This window comes from Gymnodraco acuticeps, unplaced genomic scaffold (assembly GCF_902827175.1).
Source record: "Gymnodraco acuticeps unplaced genomic scaffold, fGymAcu1.1, whole genome shotgun sequence".
Taxonomy (NCBI): Eukaryota; Metazoa; Chordata; class Actinopteri; order Perciformes; family Bathydraconidae; genus Gymnodraco; species Gymnodraco acuticeps.
In genome coordinates, this window is record NW_022991091.1 from 1,787,605 (window position 1) to 1,802,527 (window position 14,923).

At 39.8% G+C, this 14,923-nt stretch overlaps 1 protein-coding gene across 1 annotated transcript; it reads right to left on the minus strand.

Annotated features, from left to right (window-relative positions):
* Nucleotides 1-552: 552 nt before the first annotated feature.
* On the minus strand, nucleotides 553-3,895 carry serp2 (stress-associated endoplasmic reticulum protein family member 2). Its single transcript, XM_034236881.1, has 3 exons — nucleotides 3,743-3,895; nucleotides 1,745-1,817; nucleotides 553-1,002 (listed from the first exon to the last, which is right to left on the minus strand). Exons 1-3 carry the CDS (start codon nucleotides 3,824-3,826, stop codon nucleotides 962-964), a joined length of 198 nt encoding a protein of 65 aa, XP_034092772.1. The 5' UTR covers nucleotides 3,827-3,895; the 3' UTR covers nucleotides 553-961.
* Between the last annotated feature and the right edge of the window lie 11,028 nt (nucleotides 3,896-14,923).

Consider the following 14,923-nt stretch of genomic DNA (forward strand, 5'->3'; position numbering starts at 1 on the left):
TGAGCTCCCCATTGACATCAGGACGGCAGATAGCTTGCACATCTTCCGGCGCAAACTGAAAACTCATCTCTTTCGACTCCACTTCGAGCGATAGAACTATTAACGAAGCACTTTTATACTAATAAAGGGCTGGCTTATCTAAAGCCAGTTGAGTAGCACTTGAAATGTTTTTGCTCTATGAGGCCTGATGTACTTATATGATTCTGTTTTCTTCAAGTTGTATTTTGTTGGTCGAACGCACTTATTGTAAGTCGCTTTGGATAAAAGCGTCAGCTAAATGCAATGTAATGTGTCTGGGGGTCCTTCACGATACAATATATCCTGGGGCTGCTGCTTAGTCATGCATATTGTATGGACAAGTACAAGGCTTAGATAAAAATGTCATAAAGGTTGATGCGTTTAAAACTTTGCAGACATACAATGAATGTAACTTTTAGTAAGTTGGCTACTTTATTTGATTAGTTATTCTACAGGGTGTAAATACCCTTAATACAATCCAAGCAAAATGGTGTGTGTGCACTGATAAACACAGGGACTTGGATGAAAGAAGTACAACTTGTTCCTGGCATTTATTTGAAAAAATATTATTTTCACACTGCACAGACATATACTTGAATGGACAGATATGGCACATATCAGCAGGATTCAATGGCTGCACACACTCTCACGTCAACAGTCAAAACTTCATACACACACACAAGTGCCAAGTGAGTAATGAGACACACATGTTCTCCAGCCGGCGTGGTTTGAGACTGTCCATAGAAAAGTTGTCAGTACCACAGACTGCAACACTGTAAACACTTATCGGGGGGGGGAGGGATGTCCCCAGGATGGGCGGCAGGATGGGGAGGCTTCTCTCTATGAGGGCTGTAGCGTCAGTCTGCGTGGTCTCTGGGTGGGGGAGCAGGCTAGCCAGGCTCAGTGAGAGTGTGGGGGTGAGGATACGGATGCTTCTTCTGCGTCACATCCCCATACGGATGCTCTGGATGATCTGAAATATGGCTGAGAGACAACCAAAATACAGTCAGCGCTGTCAAAACCCCGCAATTCTATGGATATTTTTCACAGAGAAACATCAGTAAAGGAAAACATAGCTGAACTCAATTCAGCTGCATCAGTTTCAGGGTGCTGGTATAGTTATTGCTCAATGTAATGTTATTGACACTACTCTAGTTTGCTATATTATGATTTGAATCCACCAGCATATGAACATATCTTATTGATGTTTACATAATTAACCAGCGATTTTCTCACTCCCAACTCTTGGGCCTAGGCGTTTAACTCCCTGAACCCCTCAATGCTGACACTGTTATTATGACAGGATTAGGGAAGGAAGTCAGGGTGGTTGGAATTAACAATACACAGGACTCTAAACCAGTGGGCTGCCAATAGTCAATTTTTATCTTTTTAATTGACAAAAGTTAATTTAAGTAATGTGAATACTTGTGTCCCATACGTAGCTTGAGTTACTAAACAAACATACTTATTTGAACACACACCAATATTTTTTTCCTAACACTAATCAAGTAGTCACAACGATATCCATGTGTAGAAGTCTATTGGACTACCCTGCACGTTGAAAAATGACACTAAAGGATTTAAATGTGTATTAAAAAGTGAAGCCAAGGGGTCCTAACCAATCGTTCGGAGTGAGAACTTGTTGAATCCACGACTATATTAGCTATACTAATTTACTTCATTGCACAAACAGACCCTTTCTTTTGTAAGAAACAAAAGTGCATACCTGATCCACACACAACAAATACAAAGAGGGCAAGCAGCCAGGGACCCACAGGATACTTCTCCTCTTGTGGTCGCTATGGAAAACACACACACATATATCCTTAGTGTATCAGCATTTCAACAGAAATGTGACAGATGCTGCAGAGCGAAAGTAAAATAGCTTTACATGGATAGATTTACAAAAGGGATTCCATTTCCATCCCGCTCAGGTAGTTGTTGCTGCTGCTTTTTGCCTGGTCACCCTTTGTCCTCAAAACCTGCCACAGATGATCGGGTTTGTTGTGCTGCTCACCAAAATGACCACAATAACAACTTTGTGGTTACACTGAACACAGCTGAGTGTCTAATTATACCCTGAGAGGTGCTGAGTTAGTGTTTTTTGATGAGTGGGACAGAATGAGTCAGTCAGTCAGTCTAGACAGATTTAGGGAGAAACCATCAGCCTCCAACAGATGATTTCATCAGTTTGGAAGTGTTAGAGGGTTGTCTGCTTTTGGTGATGGAAGTTGTTACTGTCAGTTAACGATTCTGGAGGGAAACAGAGCCTGAGCAGCCTCAATGTTTGACCTTTAAGCTGCTGTTTAAATTACATTGAGTGACAGAGGAAGAGGAGGATAATACATAATTGTCACATTGTCAGACTGCAATGGCTGGGCTGTTAGCAAGAGTCTTAAAGGGTTGAAGAAGCCTTTATTTTTCACTGCTAATTATGGCTAAATTAACTGAATACAACCGCCTTTTAAATAATATGTGGATAGCAAAAAAAGGTGATTTGTTTATTGTTGATTGGAAAAGAGATATATCATGGCAAAGAGAATAAGTGGAAGAGTCTTCATCAGTATTTCTTGACCTTGGAAACTATGAGATCAGATACTAAATGGACATTGTGGTGAGTTTATTTTGTCAACTGCTGTTTCCAAGGTCAACAATGAACCTTGAAATAGTTTCAGCCAACATGGATGAGAGGCCCTCAGAAGAGTGGAAACTAATGTCTGCAAATCCATCAGCTTACAAATGTGATACAATCAAAAGTATGATTGTTTTGTCAACTGTCACAAAGTAGTGGTAAAATCACAAATCCACCAGAGCAAAAGGTGATGTCTTCAAATCACAGTAAAGATATTCAGTTTACAATAAACAGATAATCAGCTAATAATCACATTTGAGAAGCTACAACCAGTAAATAGGCAAACTGATAAATGACTCAAATGATGAACACATTCATTTAATCTCAAATCAATAATTGATTTATCGATCAGATTATTGTTTGTAATGTTTACCAGATAAAACATAACGCCTCGGTATGCTAACTAGTCACTACACATTTATATCCTAATCATAAATGAAACTACAGCCAGTAAATCCAAACATCTGATGCTGTCTTTAGACTCAGACATATGCCTGGTCATTTATCTTTCGATTAATTAATAGTTTTTTTTATTACATGTCCCAAAATACACTTAATTTGCCATAACATGAACATTTGGTACACTAAAACTATCACACAATTACATTTGAGATGTGATGTATTGTAATGTCAGCTTTAAATATTGATTGGACTCATTTACTGATATATTTTTGGGGGTTTCACCTGGGTAATGCTTTAAAAAGTGCTTCATATCACCACCAACATTTTTGGCATGTATTACAAAAATCAACCAGCAGCACTGACCTAGCTATATCCGAGCCTACATTACATAACCTGCACATGTTTTATTATCATCATTTCACACAAAAAATAAAAATAACGTCAAGTGACACTGCGGAGGGCGGTGAGCATAAATAAGATGTTTAATGATGAAGCAGCTCAGCCTGGTGGGTCATAATGTATCAGATAGGACCAAGATGTGTTGCTGTATGACATATGTGTGATAAGCAGGAGGACACACTTCACCACCACCACCACCCCCCTCATCATGCTGCTTCCATACCGGAGAGAACGTCACCTATCTGGGCTAATGTCATGCTGGCACTTCGCTGCTTTCAGTTAGCGGCTCACCAGCGTCTTGGCCACGTTTCCTCTCTGCGTGATGTTCTTGCTGTGTTTCTCGTTGGCCATGCGGATCCTCTGTTTAGCCACCATCTTCCGGCACGATTATAAAACCCAGGATAAATTAGTCTGCTTTATTTTTCTGAAGCTGCAGGCTTTCGACAGCACCCCTGCATCAAGCTAGGAGACCCCTGACACTTTAACACCGGAAACTGGATGTAATTAATTTCAGAATACGAGCATGGGATTTTAGAGGAACAATGTTCGCATTTTAAGAGGAGGTATGGAGAGACATTTTGTATTTTACATCAACAGAAAGTGGGGTTTTACTCTCTTAAGTGTGTTCTGAGTTCTCAAAACAACTTAAATGTAATATTTGTATTTTAACCTTTTATTCTGAAGGTCCTCACAGGAACTAACTTGCTTCATTCTGGTTTTCTTCACGCGGCTCCTCTTTGCACCTCGTGAAGATGATCCAGAGGCGCGCTCCACAATTGATAATGGATTTAATTGATAACGTTCAGAAGCGGAGAAAGAAAAAGTATTTATGTAATTATCACATGTTCTACAAAATAAACAAGCAGAGATCAAGAAGGTCTGTAGTATATATAATAAGATTCCTGCAAATTCATATTTACAGCAGTAGCCTACCAAAAACCGGCTAAGATATTCATTCAAAAATATATACATTTAAATAAACGAGATGTACAAATATATTTGTGCAATTCCGAATGATGAGCCTTGTGATACATTTGTGTATGTTTATTTGTTATTTGCATGATTTCTGCTCTTCATAGAGCAATACAAAAACATCCAATTAGACTAATTGTCTTTCTATGAGTAAAACACAACAAAAAGACAAACAAAGACAATAAGTCACAATAGTGATAGCAGTAGAGACACAACCTTAGTTCTGATTGAATAGTATAGCCATTAAGTAAACCCACCTGTACAGTAGCTGAAGTAAATACAATCCTGCTTGGATAATCAGCACAACAAACGTTATGTAAAGTTAAATCAACCCATCTCTAAACCAACCAAGCCTGAACTTTTAACGTTTATGAAGGCAGGATTAATAGTAGGACAGTGAAATGGTGCTCTGAATAAGACTGAGTTATTGATCCTTTAGAATACACGGGTGCACCTCCCACTGTTAAAGGTCACCTATTATGCAAAATGTATTCCACTTGTGTATGTATTTTATACATCAACATGTGTCCCCTCTGTGTGAAGATATTCTGAAAGTTTCAGGAAAAAAGATTAGCTCACTTTTTGTCCTGATCCATTTATATAAAAACCTGTCTGAAAATGAGCTGATCAGATTTTGAAGTCATAACGATTTTTTGGCTTGTCTAACGCAGTGATTATCAAATGGGGGTACGCGGACCCCTGGGGTACGTTGGGCTGCAGGGGGTACGTGAAATAAAATAAAATAAAAAATAAAGGTTAATTAAAAAAATAATCTTAGTAAAATAAGTTAAATAGAAAACACAATTTTATATAAAACATTCCTAGAACCACCAAGGGGGTCCTCATATAAACATGTCAAATGTGTGTATTGTATTTTATAGTTTTTCACAATAACATATTACTTAAATTGAAAAACTCCTTGGAAAAATCTGTTTTATAAAAGTGTTATGTTATTTTTTTTCATGCATAAAATGAAAATATCCTTAGTTTGTTGTAATGCATACCACGAAGGAGTTAATACATCACACACTGAGGGAACATCACTATATTGTAGTTATTTATATAGGCTTTTTCGATCAAAAATGTTCGGGATCGGTCAGGGGGTACTTGGCTGAGAAAATGTTTCAAAGGGGGTACATTACTGAAAAAAGTTTGAGAAGCACTGGTCTAACGCATTAGCTAATAACCAACCAAGGTAACCATTTATATTCTAAACTCAGGCTAACGGGGTGGATGACGCCTCAGCTTTACCCAGTATGATGTGCACATGTTTTTATATCAGTAACGGCTGACTTACATCATTCATCACTCCGTCCAACAAGTCATCAAGCCGGCTGCTCGGAGAGAAAGGAGGGCAGAGAGAGAGAAAGCAGAGGTTGCCTAGCAACTGCATCAAAGGGTTTGCTTGGGGAGTGAAAGTCCAGCAACGGAGAGAAGAAGAAATGTCCAACTCCTCTAAACAGCCAACTTATAATTAAGTGTGATTAAAATGCGGCAGGCCAGTTTCTCTGCTATATGTGCAACAGAAGGATTCCTTTGGCTGTATCAGTGACTGATCGTTTGATGTCTTACATCAATGATAAATTACAAGACGTCATACACCTGTACTACCAGAGCATGCCGGGATAGAAAATACATGGAAAGGATCCCCTACATTCACAGCAGACTCAAATAAATCTACAATTTAATAGTTTTATTAAAGAAATAGTTTGACATTTTTGGGAATATTTTCTTGTCACAGTTTAGGATGAGAGGATTAATATTTATCTCACGTAAATTAAAGGAGTATTTTATCCAAAATAACGACAATTTGTATATCAACAGTTATGATGTGCTACCTTGAAATGTTGAATTTGTTATATGTTTTGCTGATGTTAAACAAGACCTTTCTTATTTTTGTTTTATTCTGTGTTCCTTGTGAAAGCATGTGAGAGAAATACAAGTTTTCTTCAAGTATTTAAGGTAACACGATGCGAATAATTGATAAATGTTTTGATTTTGGGGAGTTTAGAGCCAGAATGGTTTTAGCTTGGACTGTAAGAGGGCAGAAACCAAGATCTTCCCCACTTATACACACCCACACATGTGTATATTGCCTGGTATACATTTAGCCAAATTCTCTCAGCGCTGTGGTTTGCTTTTCCGGACTCCTTCCAAATGGTTATTTACAAGTTCCCTTTAAACTCATGATGTTTTCCATCAAGGTTAAGAAAATATCCTCTGCAAAGGAGGAAGGACATGTTTTTCGTAGTATTAAAAACAACCCATTCATGTCAAAATGGCCTTGAAATCGAATGCGAACAAGACGTTATAAACAATCAAGGATGTGGGCAATGCTCGTGTTGAATGCAAAGACACAAACAAAGCTAAATGTGAAACAAAACGTAAAATACAGACATGAAGAAGCTCTTTTTCTCTTGTGTTTTACATTGACACATGGAGATATGAGAAAATGCCAGTGATATGTACATATGTACAGAGGGACATATCTTGAAATCAGACAAAATGAGAGAGTTTGCATCTGCCTTGCCCTTGGATGATAATTATGCAAAAAAGTCACCTTAACATGAACACACGCAACAGCTGTAGCAGCCTTTAACTGGGGAAATACCTGCAAGCTCATCCTTGAATCCAGACAAACACTTTTAGGAAAAGGATGTGAAATAAGGACAACACACAGGAGGTAACGTGAAGTGAGCGTCTCCTGTGGTGCAAAGCTTCCCATTTATAAAGCCATTTGTCAGAAACACCACCCACAGCAGGATCTATTTTCAGATTGAGGATATATGACCTACATTCTGCCTTTTTTTTAACCCGCTCCCCTAATTACAGCCAAAACACACCATGTAGGGGAGAAACATGTAGTTGAACCACCTCTCGAGAGAAGGGAAAACAGTAGTTAACGCTAGCAAAATAAACCTGACATGCGAGGTGAATTTAAGTAAAGAGAGACGAGGGTGGAGGGAAGGAAGTGTTTGATGTTTTCTGCATGTGAGGGTGTGATATGAACAAAATAATCTCTGTATGAAAACATACAGGCGGGTCGCTGGGTTGAAACCAAGCGGCAAACTGTGGGGTAGAGCCGGGAAGCCAATACGGAAGTGCCACACACTGCAGTTCATATATTGGCCGATAGGCGATGGCTGCAGAAAGGAGCAATTTCCATAGACCCCCATGTTAAAATGCCCGATTTTACAGCAGAAAAAAACATGTTTCTACCCCTGGCTCCATACATTTTATTATCGATATAGTTAGATTCCACCTTCATGATTATGGATCTGTGAGTGAATTGTTTTCTAACGCGACCCTTTATATTTATATTAGGTCTTAAAGTTTGTGCATACATTAGGGCGTGGTCACTTTGATTGACAGATACGTGCCTCACTGTCAGCTAACAGCAACTTGTCCAATCTGCTAGGCTACAACCATAGAGGCTACAACGTTAGTTAGTTGTAGTTACTGTACTTGATCCTTTAGCTGTGTTCGTGGTGATCGTGCCTGTTAGGGAATATTGTTACAAATACCAGATAATTAAAATGTCGTGCTGTGCGCTTGAATGTACTAACAGATCTTCCAAGAAGTCTACTTTCAGCTTTTTTCGGTGAGTAAAATGATAATATTATACATGTTAACCCCGTTAGCAGGTGTTTGTGTGCTTGTTAGCTTAGCCTGTTATGTAGCTTATTAGCCAGCTAAGGACGTAACCCTTTATACATATATACAGTTTAGTTTATGATTCAGCCTTGGGTAAGACTTTTATACTATATGGCTATGACGCCCATAATGCTAAACGGGAGCAAATGTTAAAAGGGGTGGGCCGCCGGAGTCCACGCCGCCGAAGCTAACGGGGCTGCAGGGTGCTAGCTCGCTAGCGCGTCCCGGCGGACGTAGCTAGCACCCTGGGGCTCCGTTAGCTTCGGCCAGCGGCGGAGTCCGGCATTATAACTGGAGATCAAGGAATGCATCGTAACGCGGACTTGGTTCGCCTGCAGCCCGCTGTAGTATTAGCTAAATAAATGATGTTGAGCAAGGCTTATTAAGCTGAACACCGCCACAATTATTCTGCTATGTATCGGTACTTATTTTATTTTATTAACGTGTGAATGACAAGCATTAAGAATAATACCAAATAGCTAATTATCTTGCAGATTGTCTCGTTTGATTATGAATGTAACGTTTATATAGTGGAACTACACTGTTTTATCAAAACCAAAGTGCCACGCAGTGACTTGGTATGCATGTATTTCAGCAGGAAATGTGCAACCTAGATGACATTTACCAACACAGACTATATAGAAATATTTGTAAAAGTTGTTCATGCGTTACTAAGTGAATATGGCATTAACCCTCCTGTTGTCTTCGGGTCAAATCTGACCGATTTACTACTTTCATCAATCATGTTTTACATTCGATTGATACTGAGAGCATGTTAGCTTAGCTTCTTAGCCTGAGCTAGGACTCGAACGTCACGCTCGTTGGCAGCAGGTCCCGCCCTGCTCCGCCTCTTTGCCCTTATTTGGAGAAGGCGGGAGTTAGACTCTGACGACACCGTCGAGCCGTTAGTGGCCGACTCCGCCTACTAAGGGCTTCACGGCAACTCTGCAGAATCCTATGGGTGACGTCACGGACCCTACGTCCATTTATATATACAGTCTATGGTTGATACCTCATTACGCCCCAACAAGCCCCCTTCTTCTCTTTTGATCATCAAGCTAATTTTCCCCGCCCACTCCCACTAGCCTTGATGCTTCCGTGCCAGACAGAGCTTTATCTGTGATTTCATATCCAGTAGCTCGCTCCAACACCAGCAGCTGTGTTACGGTCGGTTCATTTTACGTCAGCAAACTGTGATGTTCAACATCATTGCTGTCAGTGTATCTGCTCGCTTTCTGGATCCCTCAGTACTGCTATAAGCAACAGGAAACAACAAGACACAAGCAGAGGTCTTTAAAAGGGCTGTGGAAAAAGCCAAAAAAGCTTCCAGCTTCATGTTATTTATTCTAAAATACACGGACAAGTATGTGCAGGACTTCGTCTCTCAATCAAGAACGACCTGCCTTGGATGATATTTATGTGAAAGTGCATTCTAGGGATAGCTCCAAAATATACCTAGACAATGCATGCCATGGAAGTGGTGTATCCATGTTCTCAGAGTACTGAGATGGTCAGCACCATTCAGCTTCAGTTAAAAAAGGACCCTGGTGATTATTTGTCAGATGTTTTAGTGATGTGTTACTGATGCAGTGCTTCAACTTTATGTACGTTCCTAGCCAATTTAAAGGTCACCTATTATGCAAAATCCACTTGTTCATGTATTTTATACATACGTAAACATGTGTCCCCTCTGCGTTAAGAGATTCTGAAAGTTTCAGGAAAAAAGACCCCCTCTCTGTTTGTCCTGATCCATTTATATAAATGTGTCTGAAAAGGAGCTGATCAGATTTTGGCCACTTTATGATGTCATAACGATTTTTTGGCTTGTGTAACCATTAGCCAATCACCAACCAAGGTAACTGCCGCCCACCTTATCACCTGGATCTCCTCCTAGAGCACCATTGTGCTCTTTTTAACCAAATATCTCTCAAAGGGGCGTGGGGAGTGGAACCTTATTTTCATCTAAAGCAGTGTTCACCAGTCGATCGCGAGTGTGGTGCGGGTAGATCGCGCACCGTAAAAAAATTAAAAGTAACTAAAGAAAGAAAAGTTAAAAAAACGGTGTGAACGCACTAATGATAAATGCACGGATAAAGAATGTTGTTAGCATTTTGAATTTGTAAGAATTGTGTTAAAAATAACTCGTTGTAATGTTAATGTTAAATGTTGCTCTTGCATGAAGTTTCAGTGGATAAGCCTCACAGTTAAAATGGCACGTTATGTTATCTGCTCACTGCAAGATGTTATTTTTGTCTTTGTTGTTGTTGCTGTCAACAAAATAATGTACTCATTCACTCAAACAAATGGAAAATAAGCTACATACATTTATGTTTAGGATTGTAATGAGGGAATGAATGAAACTTAAAATGATAGGTATGATGTAAATATATATATTTATCCTTTTTGACATGTTGTGTTCTTGGTTTAATCAAATTGGAAGTTGCACCAAATTATTATTGTTTATGTTCATTACACAGTACAGGTACTATGTAATGAAATGGTTTCTCTGCATTTGACCCATCCTAGTGTTAGGAGCAGTGGGCTACCATTATGACCGGCACCTGGGGAGTAGTGTAAGGAACGGTGCCTTGCTCAGGGACACCTCGGTAGCACTTGAACTGGTGACCTTCCAGTTGCCAAGCCAAGTCCCCTATGGACTTCGCCACCACCATTTGATGTAATCCAGATGCAATTAGCCTACATAAAAGGCCTCAAATTGGAAGTACTGTCTGGGCTGTCTGTTGCACTCCATTGCAATAGGTAGATCTCGCCTTTCACCGAGGCCGAGGTCGGGGATCTTGGGCTTAAAAAGGTTGGTGACCACTGATCTAAAGTAACAGACACAGAATCAGCACTTTTGAAACAGGGCTGAAACAGAGGGGTTTATGGGATGCTATAATGCACAATCTGTTTGGTATTTCAAGCCAAACACTTCAGAGACATGTTCTGTATCTGAGACCTATAATATATTGATAAAAAACAGTATGATAGGGGACCTTTAAACTTGAGTTTACTACTAGCTAAGTATTACAGGGTGTTGGCGTTTTTTACCAATATTCAGATGATGGGGGATGCAGCAGCTCCACCAACACAAAGAAAACCAATGGAAACAGATTCCATTCTGGCATCAAGTTTACCTTAGCTGGTTCAAATGTCCCCCGAGAGACTGGGAGACAGAGGTGTAGCTATGCACCGCACCCCCGCCCTCTCCAAATATGTGACCCACTTTGAATGCCGGACTCTAAAACTACCTTGAGATGTTGGTGTGTGTGTCTTTATTTGTGTTTCACTGTGTTTGTCTGTGTGTGTTGGCAGCTTCTTTATTATAGCAGTTCTTATACATTTTATAATGCAAACAAATAATCTTATGCTAAGTATGCCACTACAAGCTTCAGACGCTTCATTTGACAAACTGAATAATTATGTTTGGGAATCAATGCACACAGCTTCTAAATGTTTTAGATACAGTTTAAGACATGTGTTTAGATTAAGATCAATTGAAGATGACAGCCTCCGGGCTTCCAGGACACCTTTTATTTACAGACAGTGGATAATGGAAGATGTATGAGATCAAGGTGACCTTGTTTTCTACCTCAAAGTGTTCCTAATGGAGGATTTGCTTTTTTATTAACCCTTTCTTTGGACTTTTTAAAGTATTTTAATTACGGATGTAAAGCTCTCTGGTTGGTATGAGCATCCTTTCATATGTCTTTTGAGGTCTGAATCACTCCCAAACCATCTTCACTCAGGTTCAGATCATTCACCACAATTTGAACTACAGAAAAGGTGAAATGGTTGGAGTAAAGCTGCAAACCCAGGTCTTGCAGGGGTCGGGAGCTGGGTCTGGGTTTTTGGTGATGGAGGGGTCGCTCATCTCTCTTTGTTTTGACGATTAGTCCTCCTAAAACTTCTTTGTATAGGTCTTCTGTCAGTTATGTAACTGCGGCTCACTTTATTCTGTTCTGCTGTGTTGAGACACAAAACCAGTGTGCTGGTTGAGCCGCTAACCGCTGCTGTTCTAACACTGGATAAACAAAGCAGCCACGGACAAAAGAAACACAATGACGGCAAGCCTGAAAACCCGAGAGAACACAAGAACATTGGCCAAAGGGCAACGGCACACACACAGTCATACTTATAGTATGTTTGTGAAGGCAAAGATGGACACACACATGGGGAGACGCTTGTACATGCAGAAGCCAGCTAAAATGTAAATGAGTCAAAGAAAGTCATGCAAACAATCATTTTCTTGTGTGTGTGTGTGCGCTTCACATTGTTTAGTGAGTGAATGTAGTGAAGGAATACAGGTGCAAAACAATGGCTCTCGCTTGTTGGGTTAATCAAAATGATGGCCTGACTCCTATAGAAAGTGGTAGGGTTTATAATGTGATATTAATACATTTGATAAATCCAACAAAATAATCATTATTTTCTTTAAACAATTTGTTCTGGATTGCTCCTCTCAAGTTGTATTGTCCTGTTTCAGTCCTCAGAACACAGTGGACAGACAATGGTGTGTGTTACTCTGTTAACAGACCAGACATGGGTAGAATCCCATGAACATTATGATCCTAAGGCGCTGCAGCATTTTTCAGACCACACACTGAAACCTGCACTGTTCATTTCCTACCATGTGACACATTTACTGTTGGAGAGAATTATGTTCATTTTGAAAAGATAACAGCCAATAGTAGAACTTCAGTAAGCCTCAGTGACAGATTTTCAGATTTATTGTGCTAATCTGGCTTTGCTGTGGTTCAGCTGTAGAACTCCAGATGGTAAGATGACTGTGTGTGTGAGTGACACTGCTCTGTGGACGCCAACCTCCTTTTTCATAAAAACTGTTTACATCCCTCCTAGATTATCACAAATGTTTTACTTTTCTGCCCTTTGCTATGCCTTTCTAAGTCAGTCTTGCATACCTGCAGGAGTAAACATCCACCTGTTTCTGGTTTTACACATTGTTCACCCTGTACTTCATCATTATTCACAGTCACAGAAGACTCTGAAGTCTCAGAAGTCCAAGTTTTACTGCATGTCATTTTGTTTTAAAGTGTATAATCACTGCAACAAGACGAGTAAACATTGCCGTCATATTTTGACTTGGCGATCACCCCAGACAGGTACACACACACACACACACACACACACACACACACACACACACACACACACACACACACACACACACACACACACACACACACACAATTTCTGAGGCACGTATGTGTCATTCACATGACCTTCACACAGGTGGACAGACTGATGCACTTCGTGATGCTGGAATGGAGGCTTCCATATATATGAAGTTAAGGTCCAATCCTAATTTGTTTCTAAATAAGGCCGCATCAGACACATAAGGAGAAATGTCATCTATGTTTTTCACCTAACAGACTCAGAAAGTGACACAACAAGCTTCAAAAGTCAAATCCTAAATTACTAGGGCCGGTACCAGCGTGCTCATGTTAGCGCCATGCAAAGGGCCTGCTGCTCCCCCCACTGCGACCACAGCCAACATCGACAATAACGTAAGAGTGTGAGTCAAGCACTTTTCCCCCCAGTTTGAGTGCTGTATGCTATTCAACTTATCCGTGGTGTAGCTTGTAGCCTGCATGGATTCCACGACAACTAAAGCTGTTATTGAGAGTTTTCTGTGGAAAGCCTCACTTTGCATTTTTATTGGGAATAAAAACAAGTTTTATACTTCATCTTCCTGAATCATTTGAATAAGTCTTCCACAAATATTGAAATGCTTGGCAAACACATAAAGCCACTTGTATATGTGTATGTGTGTGTGTTTGTTTTTGTGTGTGTTTTGGATAAATATGCTGGAAACTACCTGGAGACCCAGGCCTTCCCCAGGATAGTCCTAACGAGTGCTGAGTCCCTCTTTAACACAGCCAAGGTCAACACACACACACACACACACACACACACACACACACACACACACACACACACACACACACACACACACACACACTGCTGAAACAATTTCATAACATTCATCTACTACTTAGTAATTATTTATCTATTATCTAATATATCATTCCAATAACTTGTATATAGACTCGTATTGCACTATTCCACTTTTTTTCTTTCTCTCAGTTTAAAAAAAAAACATTTTTCTTTTTGTATTACTTTTAATACAGTATATTTTAATATTGGTTAATATTGTCTGCTTATCTGTATTATTGTGTTGCATTGTTGGAGAAGCCTGTGACCTAAGATTTTCAACTACATAATGACTCTGTAGCTATGTTAGTTTGACAATAAAGAACCTTGAACACACACACACACACACACACACACACACACACACACACACACACAATCAAACAAAAATACAGATAATATAATCATGGCTGATTTTGGGGTGTCAAAGGTCTCTTCTGCCTGGCAAGGCTCAAAAGCAACCCCAGAGTTTTAAAACTAATAAGAGGTCAGCAGCGAGGACACTCACACCAAACTTCTTAATCTGTTGCAGAAAATGAAGTGTCTGGTGGCGTTGGCCTATTGCTTCAGTGTGGCATATTAAGAGATACAAGTCTCCCTCTAACATTTATCCCCAGCTGATATAACTCTAACCTGGAACCCAAGTGATAACCCTCAAATAAGATAAACCAAAATGCGGACCAACCAAAATGTTCTTACTTTTCAAAAATATGTATATATATATTTCTGGGCCAACAGTAAAAGGCTGTGATTGCTCTCGGAGGCCATTGTGAATGATATGATTTCATGCTTTTAAGGCAGGTGTTGTTGGATCAGAACCAGACGCATGAGCTAAAAAAGTATTTCAAACAAACGAACAAAAAGAACAAGGCTTAAAGCCCTGCTTGTACA

Excerpts from the sequence above, each read along its gene's own strand:
- serp2 (XM_034236881.1), bottom strand. The coding sequence starts at position 3,826 with ATGGTGGCTAAACAGAGGATCCGCATGGCCAACGAGAAACACAGCAAG. Across the intron at positions 1,818-3,742 it reads GAAACGTGGCCAAGACGCTG|CGACCACAAGAGGAGAAGTA; the intron begins GTGAGCCGCTAA and ends TGTTTTCCATAG. Across the intron at positions 1,003-1,744 it reads ATTTGTTGTGTGTGGATCAG|CCATATTTCAGATCATCCAG; the intron begins GTATGCACTTTT and ends GTTGTCTCTCAG.